Genomic DNA, 26,449 nt, shown 5'->3' on the forward strand with positions numbered 1-26,449 from the left:
CTTCGTCCCACAAAGCTGTGTTGAACATGTCCTTACTATAGAAATTAACTAGGGTTATCCATAGCCCTCTGTTTTTCTAAGCTCCATGTACCTATCCAGGAGTCTCTTAAAAGACCCTATCGTATCCACCTCCACCACTGTCGCCAGCAGCCCATTCCACACGCTCACCACTCTCTGCATAAAAAAAACTTACCCCTGACATCTCCTCTGTACCTACTTACAAGCACCTTAAAACTGTGCCCTCTCGTGTTAGCCATCTCAGCCGTGGGAAGAAGCCTCTGACTATCCACACAATCAATGCCTCTCATCATCTTATACACCTCTATCAGGTCACATCTCATCCTCCGTTACTCCAAGGAAAAAAGGCCGAGTTCACTCAACCTATTCTCATAAGGCATGCTCCCCAATCCAGGCAACATCCTTGTAAATCTCCTCTGCACCCTTCCTATGGTTTCCACATCCTTCCTGTAGTGAGGCAACCAGAACTGAGCACAGTACTCCAAGTGGGGTCTGACCAGGGTCCTATATAGCTGCAACATTACCTCTCAGCTCCTAAACTCAATCCCATGATCGATGAAGGCCAATGCACTATATGCTTTCTTAACCACAGAGTCAAACGGCATAACAGCTTTGCGTGCCTACGGCCTCTGACCCCAAGATCCCTCTGATCCTCCACACTGCCAAGAGTCTTACCATTAATATAAAATGGCAGAGCAGACTCGATGGGCCGAATGGCTGACTTCTGCTCCTTTGTCTTATGGTCTTATATTCAGTCATCATATTTGACCAACCAAAATGAACCACCTCACACTTATCTGGTTTGAACTCCATCTGCCACTTCTCAGCCCAGTTTTGTATCCTATCGATGTCCCGCTATAACCTCTGACAGCCTTCCACACTATTCACAACACCCCCAACCTTTGTGTCATCAGTAAATTTACTAACCCATCCTTCCACTTCCACGGGTCATTTATAAAAATCATGAAGAGTAAGGGCCCCATCTTTGGTATGTGGAAGGAAACCTGGAAGAAATCTACACTGGAAAATGTGCAAGCTCCAGCCAGGTAACACCAATTGATCAAATTTAAGTTCCCGATGTCCTAAGGCTAATGCATTATCTGTAGTGCAACTGTATCAATAACAATAACTTCTATCATTTTTTTTCTCTGCTTGAAGTTAAGGTAACTGGGCTGTAGGTTCACTGTCTCTCTCCTGTTTTGGATACAGATCTTATATTTGCTACTTTTAGTTGAATGAAACTTTGCAAAAACTAGAGAATTTTGGAAAATTAAAATGCATAAATGTTTACAATAACCACTTCTTTTAATTCCTTTGTATGAAATTTGTCAGGATCTGGAGAGTTAGCAGTTCACAGATCCAACAATTTGCTCAGTATCCCTGGCCCGTAATTTTTAACTGATTTTCTCTCTTCCTTTGAAATCCCGTTTCACAACTATTTCTGGGGAAGTATTTTTATCCTCCATATTGATAACTGATGTAAAACACCTCTGTCAGCTTTACCTTGTACTCCAACCTTTTCTTCCTTATAAATTATTTTAGTCACTGGTGGCTACTTTGCATTCTATCTTCTGCCCTGTCAGCTGCTTTTGTGCAATAATAGAGTTTTTTTGTAAATTTGATACTATGTTTAACTTTTTTCGATGAATACAAATGATAGGCCACTCACTTTGAATGTTTCTTATTATAATGTAACTACAATATTCTATTTATTCTGAAATAATCTTTTAATATCTTCCACTGCATCTCATCCGACCTATCTTTGGCCACTTCACTTTGACTACAAGCACACATGCACACACATAAATAATCACACACATATATACTGTACCTCTCTTTCTCTCTCACACACACCTCTTCTCATACACACACTCTCTCTCTCTCTCTCACACACACACACACACACACACACACACACACACACACACACACACACACACACACACACACAGTGCTCTAAGCTGGAATGAGTGCAAAGAAGATTTACAAGAGCCTGAGTTATAGCAAAAAGTTGGGCGGGCTGGAACTTTTTCACTGGAGCATAGGAGACTAACAGGTGATCTTATAGAGTTGTATAAAATAATGAGTGGCATAGATAGGATCAATGGAAAGGGAATCAAAAACTAGAGGACATGGTTTTAATGTGAGAAAGGAAGATTTAAAAGGGACCTGAAGGGCAACATCTTTATGCAGAGAGTGGTGTATGTATAGAATAAGCTCCTAGAGGAAATTGTTGAGTTACAGAAGGTAAAGTAAACATTGAAAAGACATCTGACAGGAAAGGTTTTGGGGGATATGGGCCAAACGCAGGGAAATGGGACTAACTTGAATGGACATCTTGGACAACATGGAGAAGTTCACTGGTCGGCCTGTTTTCAAGCTGTGGTGTCCTCTTGCTCTCTCATTTACACAATCCTTTCTCTTTCTCTCTCACACATAACTATCTACACCTAACTCTTACAGACAACTCTCTTACATGAACAGGTCTTAAGTGACGCAATTTTAAAGAAATGACACTTGACGGCAATATCGCCAAAACAATGTTAAACAAAATACCAATCTATTATTGAGAATCAGATAAATAGGAAATATTTTTAATGTGTAAATTTGCTTTCACAGTCCATGTAAAATGATAATCTTAAAATATGAAAATGCTTCGATAAAACTTTAACCAGGAAGAGTGCAACTGAGATTTGCTTTCGTACAAAGAAAGCATTGCATATTCAGCAAACACGAGGAAATCTGCAGATGCTGGAAATTCAAGCAACACACACAAAACGTCAACTGTGCTTTTCCTATAGATGCTGTCTGGCCTGCTGCGTTCCACCAGCATTTTGTGTTTGTTGATTGTATATTCGAGTTATCATTATATTAGATGCAACATCAATTATCAAAGCCAAATCAACATTATTGCCATGAATATGTTACCTTGCTTGGTATAAACATGCTATAATTGAAACAGACAGGAACTAACTAATTTCTAGAATCTACTGCCAGAAACTCAAAATAAATAAATATTATAATCATGTCCATTCCAGTTTATTAATCTTTAAAGACAGTTCTGCAGTTCAGGAAAAGAGAAATTCTATGTTTTGGTGGAGGTTTACAATGTCTAGTCAGTGTTTTTTTACCATTTTTTCAGTATTTTATTTGAGTTTTGATAATATATATTTAGATGAATTTCAAATCACTTATCACAATATTACATATGTTAAATTTAAAAGCAACTGAGAAAAATAAGCTGCTTTTAACATACTCCTTTATAATGTATAAATTTACTATCAACCATTTATTCAATTTCCATCAGAGGGCGTGATTGCTTTGTACAGTATGTCATTTTCTGTTAATAACAAATGTAAGTGTATCATTTATCCAGTGAAGGATCATATATCTCCTTCAGATAATTTATGTTTTTAACTATTATCATAATTATTTTGTGGTATGATAAAGGAAATCATAAAGTCTTACCTGTATGTTAAGATTCAACCAAATACAGTATTTCCAGATGCATACAACACAATTCTCAATGAGTGCATGAGTAAAGGAAGGTACAATTAGTATATTGTAAAAAGAGGTAACCTTAGATGCTCAATCTAAACTGCTGGAATTTCAACATGAATTTGGTGTTTATAGTGCCCTTGTAGCTCTGGATATAAATACAGATACTGAACTTGGGCTTCAATTCACTAACAGCTGCTTGCAATAATTTTGTAAACTCATTGGTGGAACTTCACGTCATATCTGGCATCAGATCCAACACGTCACCTCCTTGGATTCAATACTGAGTGTGAAAAACCTAAGCTGGAGAGAAAAACATCAAACTGAAAAACAAAATCTCAAACAGTACATAGAAATGAGGAAATCTAAACTAGATTTAAATAATACATAGAAAATAAAATAAATATTGTGAAATACAGTTGGAAAGAAACAATGTGAGAGAAAAAAAAGTAAAAAAAAACATTTTAAAATCTCTGAACTATTTTCTATAGAAGAGTCAAGACCCAACATGTGTAAAATTAATTGTTCAGGCCAGATATTGCCTGGCCAGATTAGAATGTTATTATTGCATTTTACTTTGCAGTCCTTCTTGGAGGGAACCAGTGGTTATAATTCTGATTTGTGCCATTTAGTAAGTTCAGTGTTGAGCCTATTGTCAAGAGTGCAGAAATGAAGGTTATGCTGAATCTTCCTCAGAATTCTTGCTTGTCAGTAAATGCCAGAAGTTGCTGTTGGCTTTCCTCCATTAAAATATTGAGTGCTGTTGGACTTTTCATGAGTTATCATCATAGATAACCAAAAACATGATTCAAAGAGACAACTTAAATCAGTGCATTAAATGAGTAAAGAGAAGTAGAGAGATGGATTGATTTGGGGAGAAAAACCTACAGCTAGGGGCCTTGATGGCTCAGCAATGGAACGTTTAAATCAGAGATGCTCAAAGCCTGGAAATGAAGGACTTGTGGAGCATCTGTCCATCAGTTAATGTGTTAATAAGTCAATAGTTAAGTTATTTCACACCCAGTAGTATTCATTCACCTTTGCATTCCATGGCATAAGGGCATACCATAAATCCAGATGAGAGAGGACTATGAGACCAGGTCACAAAGATGGAGTTAAGAGTGTGATTGGCGCGGTTGAGCAGATCAGCACCCGTAGAAATGTCAAGTTGAAATGCATGCCAAAGGTTAACCAGTTGGTGGGTTGAAAGTGCAGTTATGTGAATTGGAAGAGTTTTCCACTGATCAACATTGAAGAGAGTTTGGAGAAGAGAAGCAACACTGATACAAAAAAGTGAATTAGCTTTCACTTAAAAAGCCAAGGATTCCTCAGTGCCATCCCAAAATGTCTAAGGGATCATCACTGAACACTTTTGAGAATTAAAAAAATGGGTCCTCTGCCTCCAAGTAAGAAGGTTACAGGTTAAATTGTACTCCAGACATAATTACACAGATGCATGTCATCCCCAGGGTGGAACTAAGGGAATCTTGCTGCATTGTTAGAGGTGCTGTCTTTTGGATAAGACATTAAACTTCACCTCACGTTGTGTCACCTGTGTGTAAAAGACAGCAAAATGCTGCTGATGCTGATAAGCCAAAATAAAACAGAAGGTGCTGAAAATATTCAGCGAACCAGACAGCACCTACGGAGAGAGAAGAGAGTTAGTGTCTCAGGTCACCTGATTTCATTCCAGACATTGCACCCCATTTCTGAAAGTCAGCTCCAATGTTCAAAATTTCATTCGATTAAGAAAATGCATGAAAACAGATATTTAGCCTCACTAACCAAAAGTGAGTTTTGTTTTCAAAAGTGAATCTGTCATTTTTATTAGCAAGTCCTGGACACTGTTGAGACTCCTGAGCTTGGAACATCAGGTAAATGCAGCCTGGGTTCCCCATTGAAGGTGGTAGAGTAGTTTTGAGGGCTGAGAGGTAAATTAATTGCCACTAAATGTGCAGCCACTCGTCCATTTAAAAGTGGCATCATTTACCTGGAAGGATGATTTGAACTTGAAGGTAACTGCACTCAAATAAGGCCAAGGTGTCAGCTGCCCTCATGTGCAGGTGTATAGGTTTTCATGAAAAACAGGAAAGTTAATTTTACCGACCTTCAATCCCTGGCCAACTGATAAGTAAAAACATCCTACATTTTTTGTCTATGGGAACCAATATATTCAGCCTGAACTAATTCCTACATTATAATATGTGAGAATTATTTTTCAAAATACTTAATTATCTGTCAGGTACTTTGGGAAAACGAGTTTGTATTTTGTATTCTAATTTCTTGTGAAAATTATGTATAATTTATGTTTACCTTGTGAAGACTATCTCTGATGTTATGTGCCTGTCGTGCTACTGCAAGATACAAATTGCACTTGTGCATACGTGTATGTGTGCAATAAACTCGGCGTGCCTCAGCTTAACTTGAGTTCATTAGAGGTGTCACATAAACGCTTGTATTTCATTCTGTCCTGGATGACAAACAACAGCCCAACTCCTTCCTCATGAAACTGCAAAGCTATCTTCAGACTTTTTGTTGCTGTTCTTTGCTCATTGACAAATCCTCAGGAAGTCTCATTTTAAGTGAGGCGTGAATGCCCATTTCAAATCTGAAGATGGCCAAAGCATCTGCTGGAATTTCTGGAAAAAAATATCTTCCCAGCTGTAAGAAATATCTTGCAATCTGCTGAAAAAAAATAGTAAATCATGAAGTCTCAGGTTTCATTAAAAACTGTTTCCTTGGTAACTATCAGGTAGGCAGTAATAGATCAGAGTACTACAATTTCAAATAGCCATTGAAGCGTTAACATTGTCATCTTAACACAGGCTTTTAGTCAAATTACATGTGATATAGTTACATGGAACTTGTAGAACAGGAACAGATTGTGGGACCAAACAAGTCTGTGCCAATGTTTATACTTGATGAAAGTCAACTTGCTACAGCATTCCTTGTTATCCAAGGATCTGTGCTTCTTTTTGCACAGTAGTTCTAACAAATATTTCTGCTTTACAATGGCATTTACAAAACGTGCTAACCTTCAGGACAATTGTACTTTGAGCACAAATCCATACTAATCAGATGTTGCAATATAAACTTAATGCTATATTTCAAACTCACAAATGAATCACCAGGTTTTGCTACAGGTGCGACCATCTACCACCACTGATAAAACATTGAAACTTTCAGTATTCCATTCCATGTATATTTTCTTCTCACAGCTCTTGGTATCTGGATTCAATCCTGACCTAGGTTGTTGAAGGAGCCATGTATTCTGTGTGTGTTTATTATGTGTATTTATAGTAACTAGCCACATTGGGGGGAGGGTGGTAAAAGCAAAGGGAATAAGTTACTTATTCTTGCTTATTTCGTGGCAGTTTGTAGTTTGGGACCAGCAGAAGTCATATCTTTGCTGACCACAATATTGCTCAATAATGCTTAATTATATGTTTGCTAATTGCTAATAAAGGATCGAAATAAGGAATTTGACTCTTTGGAACAATCATTTCATTGGAGCCAAGGGTGTATCATGCAAGAATAACAACCTGGTTGCAGTTGTAGGCTAGCGACGATTGTTTCCGTATTTTTGTCATGGTCCGGTCCGAAATCCACATTCCGATTCACGGACCGGTCCGCAGTCTCCGGACTCCAGTTCTTCTGGCTGTCCCTTGTTTCAGTTGGACTTAACCATAAGCACCTGATGCTCATCTTGGGGCTGGGAATATAAGTGGCCCTGGGATTGAGTGTGGTTGCTCAGAGAGAGATGATGAGAATTAAATTAAGGGAGTGGGGGGGGAGGGGTGCGCGCAGGAATTCACATTAAAAGGGTTGCTGGGCATGGGTGAGAGAGCACAAGTCTGGGTATTTTTAGCATTTTTAAGTAGTACAGGGGTTTTTGTACTACTTACAGAACAGGATAAACAGGAATAGGGTACTAGGATGGTCAAAGATGGGAGGGTGAAGTGTAGGTGTGTATGTATGCGCGTGTGCGAGATTGGGTGAATGGATTTAGAATATATGTCCAGTGCACATTCCGAAGCAGAGGGTGGCGGTAATGCACCATTAAGCTGGATGCCAACTGCCGTAAAACAAGATACAGACAGACAGTGTGGTTGCTGGGTTGTCTTGTCAGTCTCCCCTTGGAGCAATCCACTGGTGGAAGACTAGTGCAGTCATTGAGATATGGATTTGGCTGTTCTGTAACCTGCTGAGGTTACCAGCTGCCTTGAGACTTGGAGCCACCCCGGACCTAGCTCCCTTCCTGTCCTGTGCCTCTGTTGGGTAAGCCAGGCTGTTTGCTGTTGCCCTGTGGTTGGGTCCATCCCTCCCTGTCCCTGCTTCCGTGGGGTGGAGTCCTGCATCCTGCCCAAGAGTTGCCTTGAAGTACCCTTGCCCTGTCATATCCTCGTCTAGTCTCCAAGAACCCAAGCCTTGTCATGTCTTCACCTAGCCTCCAAGAACCCAAGCCTTGTCACATCTGTACCTAGTTTTGGGGTCCGAGCCTGAGTCAAGACCCAGGTTCTGGGTCCTTGTCCAGTCTCTGGCTCGGAGTCCACGCCTAGGCTCCTTGTTCCCAGTCCTTCATCCTGGTCCTGCTTCCCTAGCCTCATCTGTGTTCCTGTCCCTACACCTAGTCTGCATCCTGTCCTGTCATTTAGTTTTGTCCATTCCTGTTCCTAGTACTTCAGTGTCTGTGTCTTGCATTTGGGTCTGCTACCAGCAGTTGTGGTTGGATTTGAAACACAGTTTTAAAGTGGTCAAACATTGCTGTATCCAATTTGGTGGACCTGAAAGCTGTAGTGGTGGTTGCCTGACATGTTCTGCCCTTGATTCTGCTTGAAAAACTGAAGAATTGAAATAATTGAATTACTTCCATTATTGAAAAGCTGAATTGAAACTGTCATTGCTCTGTCTATTTGCACACTTTGAATCTAAAAAGATTTTAGCTAGAAGCAGTGAGATTGAAGCTAAGGGAATGATTAAACAAACATGTGATAATGAAGGTCAGTTCCCTGGGGGAAATGGAAATATTTACAAAGTCAAAGAACAAGATTTGACTATGTAGAAATGTGATGAGTTTCAGGATGGCCTATGCGCTGAGGATGGTAAGTGCAGCATATTCTGTTGCTAACAGATTGACCTGTGCATCTAATATCACATTAGTACCCATTAGAATAGAGGCTGATTTATCTGAGTTACATGGAAGACAACATATATTGATAGATAAGCCCATCTTGGAGGAAAAGATGGAACAGTCTTGAAAAAGCCAGGAACAGTTTTACATTTAGGTGGAGGAGCTTAAGTTGCAGGAAGAAATTGCAGCCAGGATGGCCAGAGTTAAAGTGCTAAGAAATTCAAGTGCTGTGAGTGCTAAATGTGCTCCAGCAGAGCAGTTCACTGGTGAAAGTTCCAATGTCGGCATGGAACAAAGAAAATCCAGCATACTTGATGTCAAGGCGGATACATTTGAGGATCAAACATCTATGAGCTACGAGTTTGAACCCTAAGGAGTAATTTATTCTCAGTCTGCATCAAGAAGGTACTCTGAACCTATGCTATATCTAATGGCACAAAGTGCTTCTGAGAAAATTTATTTACAGTATGATGATGATCGTGTTTCAGTTGATAAAGGTCTGAATGCCAAGCTGAAGGCCACCAGGACAGAAAAAGGCCCAGGATTTACTACAGGAGCATTTTGGTGACCAGCGTAAAACTGATGCGGCCTACATGGAAAAGGATCATTCTTGGCCACATATCAAATCAGAAGGCATGCAAGTACTTCAAGACTACAGTCTTTTTTCTTAGAAGTTGTTGCAATGCCATGGAAGACATGCAGGCCATGCATAAGTCAAATATTCCTGCTAATATCAAGATTGTAATAAATAAATGGCCCAATGAATTTAGAAGAAATGGAGATCAGCAGTGTGCCAACTGCAAGAAATACACAACAGTGAGGTTACTTTCACTAACATTGTTGATTTTATTGAAAGACAAGTGAAGGTTGTTACACACCCAGTGTTGGGGAAAGTATACAAAGCTACCTCATTGGCAGCAAGTACAGGTGTGAACAAAACTGGAGCACAAATTTGTTCTCAAATACGCTTGGCCAGCAGCTTTGCCACCACTGTGACTACTGTGGCAAATGAAGCTGAAACTGAGTCCAGAGCTGATGAAAAAGGTGCAGATTCAAAATAAGCCATGAATGAAGCAAACACGACAGCAAGTACTGCCCTGGTATCCAATGGTCACACAGGTGCTGGAGATCATGATCGTCAACTTCCTATAATTCCAGTTCAGGTGAAGTCTAAGAAGAGTAACAAGACAGTGGTTACTTCTGCTTTCCTAGATCAGAAAAAGTACAGCAGTGTTCTGCACAGAGCCTCATCAATAAGCTCAACCTGACAGGAACAAGAACATGCATTCTCTTACGCACCATGGGTCAAGAGAATGTTGTGAGTAGCTACGTGGCTGGCTAGGATAGTGAAAAATATTGTGAACTGCCTAACGCCTATACACAGGACTGTACGTCTGTCTACAAAGGAAACATTACTCATCAGAGAGATCTTCAGGAATGGTCTCAGCTGAAGCATATTTGTTTGCCGGAAATTGAGCTGCTTATATGGGTGAATTGGTCCCTAAGGCACTGGAGCCATTGCAAGCGTATTGTTGTTGATGGACCCGATGCAATCAGAACAATGCTAGAAATAGAGAATTGACAGGAGACTGTGATGGTAGAAGAGGCTACGCTTAGCCAGAGCTAACAGTTAATGGGACTTCAGTTCTGCACATGGATGAGCTTTGGCAGCAGTGATTCAAGACACATTTTTCCTGAATGCAGTCAAGAGAAATAACTTGGCTTGGCAGGAGAGGAGCACAATCCAGGATCGACTGCTTACCAAAAGAGAACATTTGTGTAAGTGTTGAGATTTCATGTCTCTATTTTAGTAGCATGCAATTGTAATTATTACAGTATAATAATTAGGGCCCTGGAATGTAGGAGCTATGCATTTCATGCTGTGCGTTTATTATGTGTATTATGGTAACTATGGTAACTAGTCACATTAGCAAGGGCGTGGTAAAAGTGAAGGGAATAAGTTCCCTATTCCTGCTTATTTCATGGCAGTTTGTACCTTGGGACCGGTGGAGGTCACACTTAATATCACTCAATAATGCTTCATTGTATGTTTTCTAATTGCTGATAAGGAATTTGACTCTTTGGAACAATCGTTTCATGGGAGCTGAGGGTACACCGTGCAAGGGTTATAACCCCATGGCAGTCACAGGCTAGTGTAATTGTCTTGATTTTGGATAAGTTTTTGCTGCTACAGCTGTGTTTATGCAGAGTTTGCACATTCCCTCTATGACTTCATGCAATGTCTCCAATAGCTTCAGTTTCCTCCCATGTTCTGCGGACCTGCTGATAGACTAATTGGCACAGGGAATTCATGAGCATGTGTGAGAGAGAATAAGTTGCAGAGGAAAAGGGAAATAAGAAATGGGACCAATGAGATTGATCTTCTGGGATTCAGATTAGAAGTAATGGGCTGAATGGTCTCCTTCCATTTCAACAAGATGATGATAATAAACCTTTAGCTCCACCATTTTATAATTTGAAGTTAATTTGTTTAAACGTAGGCATCTTCTTCTTAAGTAGTCCTCTGGTATTGAGGATGACTTGCTTCTACTCTGATTCTGAGTTCTGAGGTGACAGATGAGATCAAAGTGAGGACAGGAAGGGTCACTGTTGAGACAAAAATTGGGAGCACATAACAGGTCAGCAAAAAGGCAGATGAAATGTGCTACCTCATAGTGGGCTGATGAGTAGTCTATGAGGTAGCACATTTCATCTGCCTTTTTGCTGACCTGCTCTGTCCTCCAAATGCACGAACTCGAGGTTCTCCAAACTATCCCAAGTGCTCCTTCTCCACTTCAAGCAATCATGAGTAAGACATTCCTGAGAGTCAGTGGAAACATTGTACTTTGAAAGCATCCTTAAATCTTTTCCTTTCTGCCTATTACGTACTGTATTTGCTTCCTACAATAGACGTCAATACAGTTGCGTTAGGAATTTTGGGAGAAAACACTGACAATGGCCTACGTATTCTTCATATGATTGGAAAATCGTGCAGACAGCATTAGTAATATTTTTCAATGCCTGCTCGACATAGTCCAGATTTCAGAAACACATAGGAGAACAAGGATCATAGTTGCTTGGTGGACCTTGAGTTTCTGCCCAGTCTGACTTCTTAATCTTTGAATACCTGTTTCAATCAACTAGGAAGCAAAATCATGAAATGGTTTGCACTGTTGCATCTATGTTTCAGGGACCAAGGTTCAAACCTGATTTTGGGTTCTGTCTGTGCAGTTTTATTTGATTTTCAGTGAGTAGGGTTCCTCTTGTTGGTCTGTTTTCCTCCCATATACTTAAATCATGTTGTAGATTAATTGCCCACTGTAAGTTACAATTTAGTGTAATGTAATGCCAAAAAGATGTTAAAGAAGAATTGGTAGACATCTGAGGGAGAATAAATTACAGAGTTACAAGGAAATAAGGAGAGTAAATAAATTACTTGCCTAGGAGCTAGCATAGATATAATGGACCAAATGGCCTCCTGTGTCATTATAAGACCATAGCTTCTGACAGCATGTTGAATGTGATGGCAGATTTCATCAATCACATCTGTCTTTGCTGAGAAGTGGCTCCAGAAAATGAGAAGTACTCCTTGTTTTTCAGGGTCATGCTGAGCGCCTCCATAGAGAGAGAGTAGTACTATACAATCAGGGAAAATTCATGGAGAACTTTGTAGGGTGAAGTGTAAATCACCTGTGTTTGGCTTGCTTTAAAATGATTTGGGCTTTGAACACCAGCTACCACACAGACTGCATCTGTAGAGCAAGAACTTCATTTGTGAAAGGAGATGAGGCTCTGCCGAACGGGAACTGATGTTCAATTACTGGACAGACAGGGACGGGGATGGACACTCACTCCATAAGCCTGTGGGCTCAACCCAAGAAATCCTACCCTCTACACCCCTCCTGAATTTTCACCCTCCTCATCCACTGTCTCAGCTATGTGTTGGTCTTCAGAATCCGATCTCAGTTCCATACCCAGCCCTATTGCTGGTCTAGACTACATATTTCCTCACATTCCTGGTACTTTGTGCAGTCACAAAACCAGTTCATATTCCTAACCCTGGTGAACACTTGGTCTGGGTTACTATGCACCAGACTCCAATTTCAGAAAATATTTTTTGTTAGATTTCAATATTTCTAAGTATTTTTTCCCCAGCTTTCCTGCGGTACTCAAAATGTGTTAATGTCTAAAGTTACAATGCTTTGCAGAAATTCGTATATACAGTTGCTCTACAAGTTAAGGCTGGTTTACTTCTGTAATTTAAAATATATAGTTGTGATTTGGCTCGAAGAGAAAAGCTTACAGCCAAAGAAAATAGCTTCTGGAACTCAGAACAAAACAATGAAATGATTCAGAATGTCAGTGTTTTTCTTCTTCTCAAACAACATATTTATCTCTAATTCACAGCTATTCCACTTAACATTTCACCATTTTGGGATACAGCCATCACTGGCCATTTTGACAAATGGTAAACATGATCTAAAGTGTACGTTTTAGTCTCAAATAAATAGTTCATTGATACCATGAACCTTTACGTTACATACAGCTGCAGAACTATAACGTGCCATGTCAGCCATGTGAATACCAACCATCTTTGCTGGCAAATGTACTGTCTCTGATAAATAAAATTGAAGATCTCAGAGCTAGATTGCTGTATCAGAGGGACATTAGGACCACTTGTGTTCAGTCACAAACAGGAGAGCATCTGCAAATGCTGGAAATCCAAGCAACACACATAAAATGCTGGAGGAACGCAGCAGAGCAGGCAGCATCTATGGAGAAGAGTAAACAGTTGATATTTCAGGCGGAGGCCCTTCATCAGGACTAGAGAAAAAAGATGAGAAGTCAGGGTAAGGTGGTTGGGGGGGGGGTGGGAGGGAGAAAGATCATAGGTAATAGGTGAAACAGTGGAGGGTGGAGAGGAGGGATGAAGTAAAGAGCTGGAAAATTGATTGGTGAAAGAGATGCAAAGCTGGAGAAGGAAGAATCTAATGGGAGAGAATAGAAGGCCACAGAAGCAAGAAAAGGGGGAGGAGCACCAGAGGGAAGTGATGGGCAGGTAAGGACATAAGGTGATAGGGAAAAGCGATTGGGGAATGGTAAGGGGGGCATTACTGGATGTTCAAGAAATCAATGTTCATGCCATCAGGTTGGAGGCTACGCTGATGGAATACAAGGTGTTGCTCCTCCAACCTGATTGTGCCTCATCACAACAGTAGAGGAGGTCATGGATTGATATGTCAGAATGGGATTGGAATTAAACTGGGCTCCTACTGGGAGATCCCGCTTTTTCTGGTGGAGAGTAGGTGCTCGGTGAAGCAGTCTTCCAATCTATGTCAGGTCTCACCGATATACAGGAGACCACACTGGGTGCACCTGATGCAGTAGATGACCCCAAAAGACACAAGTGAAGTGTCACCTCACCTGGACGGACTGTTTGGGGTCCTGAATAGTAGTGAGGGAGGAGGTATAGGAGCAGGTGTGGTATTTGTTCTGCTTGCAAGGGTAAGTGCCAGGAGGGAGATCAGTGGGGAAGGGAAAATTGGACAATGGAGTTACATAGGGAGTGATCCCTGCAGAAAGCAGAAAGGACCACTTGTGTCTTTTGTTTCACAGAATCCTGATTAACCTGTTCTGTTCCAGATGCAGCGATTCAGATTTATAGGTTCATAATACACTGCCAAGATAGGACTGTTGAGTCTTTCAAAAATAGGGTAGTAGGACTGTGCTTCATGATCAACTCCTCGTGGTGTACAAATATAGCGATGCTGTTCAACAGACCTGGAATACCTCGTGATCAAGTGTCATCCATTTTACCTGCTATGGGAAATTTCAGCAATTATTTTGGTAGTGGTGTCCATCCAACTACAAGCCAATGCCCAAGTAGGCTCTAGATGAACTGCATGAAACAGCACATCCTGATGCCTTTCCCATCATTTTGGGGGGAGTTTAACCAGGCCAACTTGGAAAAAAAAATCTCTCAATAATTATTTCCAACAGATCACTTATTGGATCAGAGGAATCAACACACTGGACCACTGTTACACCAGCATCAAGAGTGCTTACTATGCTATCCCATGCCCACACTTTGGAAAGTCCGAACACCTGTCTGTACTTCTACTCCCTGAGTATAGGTTAAGACTGAAGACCACAGCAAGGTGGTACAGGACTTGCAGGACTACTTTGAATTGGGGACTGGACTGTATTCAGGGGTTCATCTTTAAGTCTAATGAATATGCCACAGCTGTCACTGACTTCATTAAACCAGTATGGATGTGTGTGTGACTATGAGAATTTGCTGTACATACCGGAATCAAAAGCAGTGGATGAACCAGGGGATTCGTAGCCTGCTAAGGGCTAAATGTGTGGCATTCAAGTCTGGTGACCCAGGTGTAACTTGTGGAGGACTATCTCAAGAACAAAGGAACAACTCTGGGTGGGGTTGGAGGTGGAATCGGATGCATGTCAATTCTGGCAGTGTTTGCAGGCCATTACTTCCTACAAAGCAGAACCCAACATTTTGAATGGCTGTGATGCTTCACTCCCAGATGCGCTTTGCTTTGAAAGGGAGAATGAAACTACATCTACAAGGATCCCTGCAGCATTCAGTGACCCTGTGATGTCTGTCTCACAGGCTGAAGTCAGGCTGTCTTTCGAGAGGGTGAACCTTGCAAGCCAACAGGCCCGATGGAGTACCTGGTAAGGTTCTGAAAATCTGGGCCAACCAACTGCCAGGAGTGTTCAAAGATATTTTCAGTCTCTCACTGCTACAGTCAGAAGTTCCCACCTGCTTCAAAAGTGCACCAATTATACCAGTGCCCAAGAAGAGCAGGGAGAGCTGTCCAAGTGACTATCATTCAGTACTCACATTTACAGTGAGTAAGTGGTTTGAGAGGTTGGTTATGGCTAGAATCAGTTTCTACTACAGCAAGGACCTGGTTTCACTGAATTTGCCTATTGCCACAATAGGTCTTTGGCAGATATGATCTCACTGGTTCTCCACACGGCCTTAGATCACCTAGACAAAACAAATAACCATGTCAGGATGTTGTTATTGACTACAGCTCAGTGGTTAACACTATCATTCCTACCATTCTGATCAAAAAAACTCCAGACCCTGGGACTCTTCACCTCCCTTTGCAACTGGATCCTCCACTTCTAACTGGAAGACCACAATCTGTGTGGATTGGAAATAACATCTCCTCCTCACTGACAATCAACACTGGCTCACCTCATGGATGTGTGCCTAGCCCACTGCTCTACTCTCTCTACACCGTTGACCTGCTCTACTCTCTCTACACCGTTGACCATGTGGATAGGCACAGTTCAAATGGCACCTATAAATTTGCTGATGACACAACCATTGTTAGCAGAATCTCAGATGGTGACAAGAGGATGTACAGGAGTGAGATATACCAGCTCGTTGAGTGGTGTCGCAGCAACAACCTTACACTCAGTGTCAGTAAGACCAAGCAACTGGTTGTGGACTTCAGAAAGGGTAAGACAAGGGAACACAAACCATTCCTCACAGGGGGATCAGAAGTGAGGAGAGTGAGCAATTTCAAATTCCTGTGTTATGGGTGTGGGTCTTGATGTTTCAGCTACCGTTTTCCGTGTGGGCAATCACTGTGAGGGAATGGGTGGGGGGTTTGGGGTTTGAGTTTTGTTTTGTTTTCCTTTATGTGTGGGAGGGGGTGGGGTTGATGTTTTTCAATGATGCCCATGGTTTTTCAGTATTTCATGGCTATCTGGAGAAACAAATATCAGAGTTGTATTGTACATGCATACTTTGACAATAAAATGAACCTCTGAACCCTTTGGACCCAACATATCAATGCAGCTATAAAGAAGGCAAGGCAGCGCTACATTTCATTAGGAGTTTGAGGAGATTTTGCATGTCACCAAAAATACTCTCAGATTTCTGCAGGTGTACAGTGGAGAGGATTCCAAGAGACTGCACCACCATCAGGTATGGGGAGAGGGCTACTGCACAGGGTTGAAGTAAGCTGCAGAGTTGTAAAATTAGTCAGCTCCATCAAAGGCACTAGCCTCCGTAGTACCCAGGATATTTTCAAGGAGCGGTGCCTCAGAAAGGTAGCGCCCATCATTAAGGACCCCATCACCCAGGACATGCCCTCTTCTCATTGCTACAATCAGGAAGGAGGTACAGAAACCTGAAGGCACACATCCAAAGATTCAGGAACAGCAGACCTTCTGTTGGTTTATTTAGATTAAGTAAGGTGAGTGATGTTCAGGTTTCTATAATGAGTGTAGGTTGCATACCTTTTTTAATATGACAATTAATATTTTGATACAACACAACATTTTCCTGGGACATAGAGCTAAATAACAATATTTCATTAATGTAATGCAGCCACCAAAACATTGCTAAATTATCACTTTCAGTGATGCTGCTGTTCACAAATCTGTACATATGCTGGGACATATGTTCTGCTGTCAAAACAGGCCTAGGAAATAAAAGGAAATTCCAAACAACGTTAAAAGGGTTATTCAACTAATAGAAAACTCATTTTGCTACTTCACCATTTTGTAAAGGTCCTTCAACAACACTGGATATAGCAGGCACCATACATGTTGAATTACAGGTGTCCCCGCTTTTCGAACGTTCGCTTTACGAAACCTCTGTTACGAAAGACCTACATTAGTTACCTGTTTTCGCTAACAGAAGGTGTTTTCACTGTATCGAAGAAAGGCAGCGCACGAAAAGAAGCAGCGTGTGCCCTGAGCAGCTGCTCTCCCCGGATTCGGAACTGCATTCTCGCCGGCATTGCTTAAACACGTGCCTGTGAGCAGCCGTTAGCGAGATGAGTTCTATGGTATCGGAAAAGCCTAAAAGAGCTCGTAAGGGTGTTACACTTAGCGTAAAACTAGACATAATTAATCGTTTTGATCGTGGTGAACGAAGTAAGGACAAAGTGAGTTTGGCTTGTGGAAGCTGACGAAGATGATGTTGAAGAGGTTTTGGCATCCCATGACCAAGAACTGATAGATGAAGAGCTGATGCAATTGGAAGAGGAAAGGATAACAACGAAACCGAATTCAGTAGCAAAAGTGAAGTCATCCAGGAACTGAACATGAGCAACTGTGTGAGATTTTTGCTGCAATGATAAAGTACGACTTTAATTTTGAAAGGGTATGTTGGTTTAGGGCAAATTTGCAAGATGGTTTGAGTGCTTACAAAGAAATGTATGATCTAAAAATGCTCGAGGCTAAGCAGTCAAGCAAGCCTTCCACAGCAGACGACGAACCTCGACCTTCGACATCAAGGCAGGCAGACATGAGGAAATCTGCAGATGCTGGAAATTCAAGCCACACACATCAAAGTTGCTGGTGAACACGGCAGGCCAGGCAGCATCTCTAAGAAGAGGTACAGTCGACGTTTCGGGCTGAGAATCTTCGTCAGGACTAACTGAAAGAAGAGCTAGTAAGAGATTTGAAAGTGGGAGGGGAGATCCAAAATGATAGGAGAAGACAGGAGGGGGAGGGATGGAGCCAAGAGCTGGACAGTTGATTGGCAAAAGGTATATGAGAGGATCATGGGACAGGAGGCCTAGGGAGAAAGAAAAGGGGGAGGGGGGGAAACCCAGAGGATGGGCAAGGGGTATAATGAGAGGGACAGTGGGAGAACAAGGAGAGAGAGAAATAATGTGTGTGTATATATAAATAACGGATGGGGCACGAGGGGGAGGTGGGGCATTAACGCAAGTCCTGACGAAGGGTCTCGGCCCGAAACGTCAACTATACCTCTTCCTAGAGATACTGCCTGGCCTGCTGCGTTCACCAGCAACTTTGATGTGTGTGGATGGAAGAAGATGACCTGCCTGTCCTGATGGAAACAGATGATGATGAGATGACACCCCAGTGTCCCACCACCCCAACCCCCGGGCCACGGACCAATACATTGCAGCAGTAGCCGGGGCGTACCCAGCACATCTTTTAAGAAAAAAGCCGAAATAAGGAAGCTAATTAATTAGGTGCCGCTCAGTACGTAAATGTCAGCCCAGATCAGAGGCGATTGCCAATTGCGTCACCTCTGATCTGGGCCGATATTTACATGCTGGGCGGCACCTAATTAATTAGCATATTTATTTCGGCTTTTTTCTTAAGGATGTGCTGTGTGCCTTCTGGCTACCACTGTACCCCTGCACCCCTGCATGCTTCGCAGATCGGTAGCGGTCAGCGGCCCAGAGGGTGGGGGCCACTGCACTACCCAAACTCCCAACGACTCAGTCTAACACACCATCATCTGTGTGCTCGGCAAGCTGTCTTCCCGATTCCGGTAAGTGATACTACACTGTACATACATTACTTCTACTTTATACAGGCTGTGTATTTTTATATGTTATTTGGTATGATTTGACAGCTTCATAGCTTAAAGGTTACTGGAGAGAGTATTTTTGCCGAGAGTGCTTGCGTGAGATTTTCACTACGGAGAACAGTGCCGGCAATGATTGTGGAAAAGTATTTCTACTTTATATAGGCTGTGTATTTATCATATCATTCCTGCTTTTACTATATGTTACTGTTATTTTAGGTTTTATGTGTTATTTGGCATGATTTGGTAGGTTATTTTTGGGGCTGTGAACACTCACAAAATTTTCCCATATAAATAAATGGTAATTGCTTCTTCACTTTACGCCATTCCAGCTTACAAATCGTTTCATAGGAGTGCTCTACCTTCGAATGGCGGGGGAAACCTGTCTTTCCAATCCATATTTGGCATCAGTTAGTAGTTAAGAATATTCTGTGGGATATCAGAGGTATGTTTTTCACAGTGGTGGGTGTGTGGAATGCACTGTTGGCGATGGTAGTAGTGGTGGATACAATGGGGTCTTTTAAGAGACTCTTAGATAGGTACATGGAGCTCAGAAAAATCAGAGGGCTATGCAGTAGGGAAATTCTAGGCAGTTTCTAGAGTAGATTACATGGTCAGCACTGTGGGCCAAAGGGCCTGTAATATGTTGTAGATTTCTATGTTATACATTTACAATTAAAACATACTTGATGCATTATGATGCCAAATTGATTCAAGGTTTTCCATGTGTATGGTGCTCGAAAATAAAAAAAATCTAATTATGCAGCATTGGCCATTATAGAATCTTAGAAATTTACAGTGCAGGAAGCCATTATATCCACATCAGCTACTCATGAGGTATTTAGATGCTTCCCTTTCCCAGCTCATAGTTCAGACTTGCAGGTTACTTCAAAAGCACATTTTAAAATATGTATGCTCCACCCTTTCATGCAATAAGTTCCAGAACTCTCAATAATGCATTTGGTTAACTGAATATCAAGGCCATAAACAAATGGCATATTTCCTTAACTGTTTGTAAATTTACACCCCTTTTCCATAATCAGACATTTAATCACTTCAAACAGTTTCCCGTACTTCATTCCTAATATTAAGAATGAGTGGAAATGCCCACTCCTCCCTAAAATTAACTTTGCAGCATCCAATTAATAACTGAGCATTTTCAAGACTTAGTTTCAAAGTGAGGTTGCTGCAAACACCAGACCCTAACAGCATAATGCAGTATCCTGTGGGATTTGACATCAACTGTTTTTGTGCCACCTGGAGTCAAGTAAGATCTTCAGATGTTTGTAAATTCCACATCCTAAATGTCTTTGCAACAAATTAAAAATCATGGGATAACCACATTCTAACGATAATGAGCAACACATGTGCTAATCCTGATGTGATCATTGGCAAATGTGTAGGCTGAAATTCTCAAGAGTCACTTCACTTAAGGCCTGCAGTTTCTGCAAACTTCAGGACTAAACACTTCCCACACTGACATTCTGAGAACAAAGTGATTTAATTTCAATGGTCTAAATGTTACATTGAAATTTAATGACTTTGAGTGGCCCAAATAAGTAACAGCTGTTATCATTTATTGGTTGATGTGAAATTGTTGTTTTGCCAAACTTTAAATTACTATGATTTTTGAATTTGCCAATGCTTTAAAACCTCAAGGTCACTTATTGCTTAATTCAGTTATTCTTACCAAGCAGGTTTTGTTTCCACTCCCTTAATCTGTTTATTTGGAATTTGTCATGGTAATGTCATATGGAAATATTTTTTATCTAATCACATTGACAAAAATTCCAAAACTTTTCGTGCCAAGATTTTTTTTAACTAGAAAACTAATTCTTGTTGTTATTAGCTCTGAATACAATTCAACCCAAAATGATAACGCAATTGAGTGTGGCAATGAGTGATTTATAAACTAGTGAGCAAATTGAAAACCTCTTCAAGATCCTGGTAAACTAATTAAGAAACAAACAGATCATCAAGAATTCTAAAGTTAATATTTCTTGCAATCTGTATGCTTCATAGAGATATCACGGTAAAATATCAAAAACTGATGAAAGCAAGAATTTATTAACCAAAGGAAAGTCCCTGGCAACGAAGGGATATTACAACTCTAGTCAGTAAAATCAACTGAATGATATGCTAGTAAATTAATATTTTTATTAGTGCTATTTATTCAGCTGCCACATGACTAATTTTCAAATATATTTTCTTAACATTTGAAGTACTGTACTTGTAAAATCATAATAAATCCATTCAGCCAAAGATTGTGACAACTCTTTAAAAAAAAATTGGCAAGTCCAGACCAGTGTAAAAACAAGTTTTCATTCACTGAGTCACCTTGGGTTTGGTTTTCCTTTGAAATGCAGAATAATACTTAAAGGATTTTTGTGGTACACCTAGGAGGAAGGGTGGCGATCCACTTTTATCTGCATCTCTGATGTCTATTGGTGGGATATTTACCATATAATCTGGTACAGATAAATTATTTCACCCAATAAATTAACTGACTTTAAAATTAAAAGTGATAGAAATTATTTGGCTGAACAATGAAATGAGATTCATTAAAGTTAAACAAACCAAAAAACTTTATTTTAAGCATTTAGCAATTTGTGACTAAACTATTTGAACAATATACACAAAAACTCCTACAGACATTTTTATGTTGATCGTTAAAAGACCAGCTGTCTGACATCTATCGCAGATTGCACTTGCTGTTAAAACATGATAAATGTACATTTTAAATTGTAAACATTCCATTGTAAACTGAGATATTCTGTGTACATATGAAAAGTTGGACTTATTTGGTACAAAGAGTGTATTGTTCTTTCTGTGAATGCCTTGCCTAGAGTCAGCAATACTGCAGAGATGTTGGCATCAGTTATCATAATCATATTACTAAACATATAACAGTTGATTATTTAGTTTAATATGTCCATAGTCAATTGTACATGTGGTGCACATGGATGTTAATATGTGTGTTTGGGAGTTTTGTTTATCTTCGCAACTTCATTTAGCTGAACACTGCTGAAGAAAGAACAGAATACATCATTATCTGCAGGAAGTTGTTTTTGTGTTCCAAAACCAGTATTTATTGAAAAGGTCAGGGAGGAAATGTGCCTAGCTAAGCTTTACAAATATGGGTATTTTTGGCAAGCTGAAATTTGAAGTGACGCAGAATATAATTTGGTATGTTAGAGCAAGGGCGTGGGAAAAGAACACATGATTTAATAGGGACATTTTGTGAGAATTTCTGTAACAAGCTAGCATATTTATTGACAGTAAAATTTACTGAAATGGTAGCACTCTCCCCTTCAATTCAGTACTTTCTGTAAAGAAGATGGAGGGAATTTTTTAAACCAGATTTCAAGACCAACTTCAAAAATATTTAAGCTTATTTGATAAATCTCTAAACGGTTTTATTTTAATAGTGAAGCTTCAACATCAAATATTAAACATGTTGTGGCTGATCCCATTTCAAAAATTGTTTTTTTCTATGAGCAGAAATACACTGCTTCCCCATTTTAATAATAATGAAATTCTACACAAACAAATATTCAGTTCACATTCATTAATAAAGAGCCTTTGAAAGTTAATTACACTTCCACACAATTAAATAATAACCATACTGGTTATAGTCTATCATCTTAAGTGCAGTGAGAGGTTTTACCTCCATCCTTTAAAGGAGCAAGTTTGAAACATTCATTAAATCCCTTTAAATTTTTCTACCAATTAATGAAGATTTGTATATCCCTAGTTATTGATATCTCTGCTTAGAAACATGTCCAAGCCTCTCAATTTAATGTGCCTGACTTTCCTTTGTCCTGAGGAAACAACCCCTTCCTAGGCAGTCTCTCCTCATAACTAAAATCTGAAGACTCACACTCTGAAGGAAGAAATTCCTACTCATCTCAGTCTTCAAAATTAATACATCTTAATTTCACAACTCTTTAAAGGAGTAAGTTCATACCTCAGCATAAAATCTAATAAATGACCTTCTTTAGAAGGGACAGAGTAAGAAACAAAATGAATAATTTAATTTTTTTGGAAAAATTATGAAGTTTCCAACTTAAAAGCTTGTATAAAATCCACTCAAAACAAGCTGGCTTGTTCAATGTGATCTTACACTGGACAGAGCTTAGTTCTGTTTAATGTTTGCATAAAACCACAGAAGCTGTAATCTTGGTCACAGATATTATTATGATATACAGTAGTTGGAGAGAATACTAACCAGACACAAAATGCAAACTATCATGCTTGTTATGAACCCAACAGTGAAATACTAAAATTAATTTCTACACATTGTTCAAATGTCATTAGTTCAGTGATTTCTGAACATAAACAAGAATGGCTGTAATAATAATATTTAGAACATAGAACAGTAAGGCACAGTATGGGCTCTTCGGCCCACAATGTTGTGCGGATCTTTTACTCATGATCAATCTAGCCCTTCCCTCCATTTTTCTTTCATCCAAGTGCGTATACAAGGGTCTTTTAAATCTCTCTAATGTATCAGCTGTTGTGTATTTCATATTTCAATAATATTTGAGTAATCTTGTGTTTATATACATTAGTTTGATTAAGTATTCTTCATTTAAATAATTCATTATGGGTTATATGTATGAATACATGAATTGCATATACCATTGTGCTATCACGTGATACATGTGCACCTTGCTTAAAGTAAACACAAAGTTAGACTCGCATTCCTGGACTCCCTTTGAACTAGTTTAATGTTTTGAAGTTACAAAACATAACATTGGTCATAAGGTATTTTTAAAACAAATCTGGTTTGGCGATCGACCTGTCGAAGTGCAGCATGATATTCTAACTAAAAAAAAAAGTGAGAAATGGTGAATGAAAAAAAAAAACAACCCAGCACATGTAGAGAAAGTTGAGTTTAAAAAAGGAAGAAAATGGAAGTACTCACAGGTTCATAAAGAGTCGGCACCCAGTGATAATAATCACTTAATTTTTTTTAAAAAAAGGAGAAATGGCTAGCTAGATCAGATAGACATTCTTGATTGCACAACAGGTAACTGGGGTTTATATACTGAGCAAATAGAACAACATCTTGAAGCAAATGAAATAGCCAATGAGAAATGAGTACCAATTTTGCTGAGTGTATTAGATTTAAAGGCATACAGTTTGCTTCAAAGTTTGACTGCTCCCACCAAACCAGCAGAAATAAGCTTTGCTGCTGTTGTCAAAACAATGCAGGAATTTTTAGAATGGAAGCCATTCACTTCAGGTTTCATACGGGAAATCAAAAGGAAGGGGAGTCTGTTTCAGCTTACATGGCTGATTTGAAGACGTTGTCTGCGCATTGTCAATTCTGTAATTGTCTTAAAGATGCAGACAGTTCGTTTAGTTTGAGGAATCTTACAAGAAAACATTCAAAAACAGCTCCTAACTGAAGAACAGCTCATATTTAAAAGGACAGTTGAAATCACTGTATCAATGGAAACACCAGACAGAGACGCAATTGAGTTGTAGTCAGGAATGAAAGTGAGAATGAACAATATTACAATGTCTAAACAGGCGCATGCCTGGCTGAACAAATTGTGTTACTGTTGTGGCATAGGCTCGCATACACTAGACCAATGCAGGATTAAAGGCAAAACCTGCAAAAAATACAACAAAGTAGAACACAAAGATAATGTCAGGTAGACAAAAATATGTGGACTGCACAAAGAAAAGAAAAAAGATACAAAGTCAAGTTGCAATTTCAAAAAGAGCACTAATCTGCACACTGTTGATGAAAAACCTGATAATGATGAGAGTGATACAAGATTGTATTGTATAGCCTTGAGATTTACAGGGTGAAAAATAACAATAGACAACTTACACCAGAAGTGAATGGCAAATTAATTAAAATTGAATTTGTTACTGGTTCAGCTGTTTCAATCATTTCACAAAATGAGTTTGAACAGCATTTCGAAGATTCTGAACTGAAGCCTGCAGATATCCAACTAAGGGCTTATAATGGAGAAAAGTTAACTCCTGTGGGAATGACATTCATAATGGTGAAATACAACAACCAACAAGACATATTAAACTTGTATGTGTAAATGGGAGAACTAGTATTATGGGGACGTGATTGGCTGAGACAACTGGAACATAATTGGAGGTCTATGCACAATCTGCATGCCACATCCCCTGCAATAAAGCCATCTGAAAGCCATTTATGGTAGATATGGCAGTGGAATTCTCCTTCTGTAGGATGTGGGAATTCATGGAGCCTGATAGTCTCCCTGATGACCACACCGGCGAGAAGTGCAGCCAACTTCAGATCCTGAAAGACTGCATTAAGGAGCTGGATGAACTAAGGATCATCTGGGAGGCAGAACAATAGATAGATATGAGTTTTGAGCAGGTGGTTACACCCAGAGTGCAGAATTCAGGAGTAGATGGGTGAACATTTGACAAGGTTCCACACGGAAGGTTAGTTAGGAAGGTTCAATCGTTAGGCATTAATATGGAAGTAGTAAAATGGATTCAGCAGTGGCTAGATGGGAGACACCAGAGAGTAGTGGTGGATAACTGTGTGTTAGATTGGAGGACGGTGTGTAGCGGTGTGCCTCAAGGATCTGTACTGGGTCCAATGTTGTTTGCAATACTTATTAATGATCTGAATGATGGGGTGGTAAATTGGATTAGTAAGTATGCAGATGATACTAAGATGGGTGGTGTTGTGGATGATGAGGTAGGTTTTCAAAACTTGCAGAGAGATTTAGGACAGTTAGAAGAGTGGGCTGAAAGATGGCAGATGGAGTTTAATGCTGAAAAATGTGAGGTGCTACATTTTGGTGGGACTAATCAAAATAGGACATACATGGTAAATGGTAGGGCATTAAAGAATGCTTTAGAACAGAGGGATCCCTGAAGATGGAATCTCATGTGGATAGGGTGGTGAAGAAAGCTTTTGGTTTGCTGGCCTTTATTAATCAGAGCATTGAGTATAGGAGTTGGGATGTAATGTTGAATTTGTATAAGGCATTGGTAAGGCCAAATCTGGAGTATTGTGTACAGTTCCGGTCACCGAATTATAGGAAAGATGTCAATAAAATTGAGAGAGTACAGAGGAGGTTTACTAAAATGTTGCCTGGGTTTCATCTCCAAAGTTATAGAGAAAGGTTGAACAAGTTAGGTCTTTATTCTTTGGAGCGTAGAAGGTTGAGAGGGGACTTGATAGATGTGTTTAAAATTATGGGGGGGGATTGATGGAGTTGATGTGGTTAGACTTTTTCCATTGAGAGTGGGGAAGATTCAAACAAGAGGACATAGGTTGAGAATTAGAGGACAAAAGTTTAGGGGTAACATGAGGGGGAACTTCTTCACTCAGAGAATGGTAGCTGTGTGGAATGAGCTTCCAGCAGAAGTGGTTGAGGCAGGTTCTATGTTGTCATTTAAAGTTAAATTGGATAGATATATGGACAGGAAAGGAATGGTTATGGGCTGAGTGCAGG

At 40.0% G+C, this 26,449-nt stretch overlaps 1 protein-coding gene across 4 annotated transcripts in view; it reads left to right on the plus strand.

Annotated features, from left to right (window-relative positions):
- The first annotated feature begins 10,184 nt into the window (after positions 1-10,184).
- septin10 (septin 10) overlaps positions 10,185-26,449 on the plus strand; it is a 90,864-nt gene continuing 74,599 nt past the window's right edge. For 2 of the 4 annotated variants that reach the window (XM_072263166.1, XM_072263168.1), the window contains exon 1: positions 10,185-10,426. In XM_072263166.1, the coding sequence (XP_072119267.1) occupies positions 10,346-10,426 (81 nt within the window). In that variant the 5' untranslated portion in view covers positions 10,185-10,345. The remainder of the gene's footprint in view (positions 10,427-26,449) is intronic. The other 2 variants (XM_072263170.1, XM_072263169.1) reach the window with 2 other exon arrangements.

Source organism: Mobula birostris, chromosome 7 (assembly GCF_030028105.1).
Source record: "Mobula birostris isolate sMobBir1 chromosome 7, sMobBir1.hap1, whole genome shotgun sequence".
Classification (NCBI taxonomy): domain Eukaryota; kingdom Metazoa; phylum Chordata; class Chondrichthyes; order Myliobatiformes; family Myliobatidae; genus Mobula; species Mobula birostris.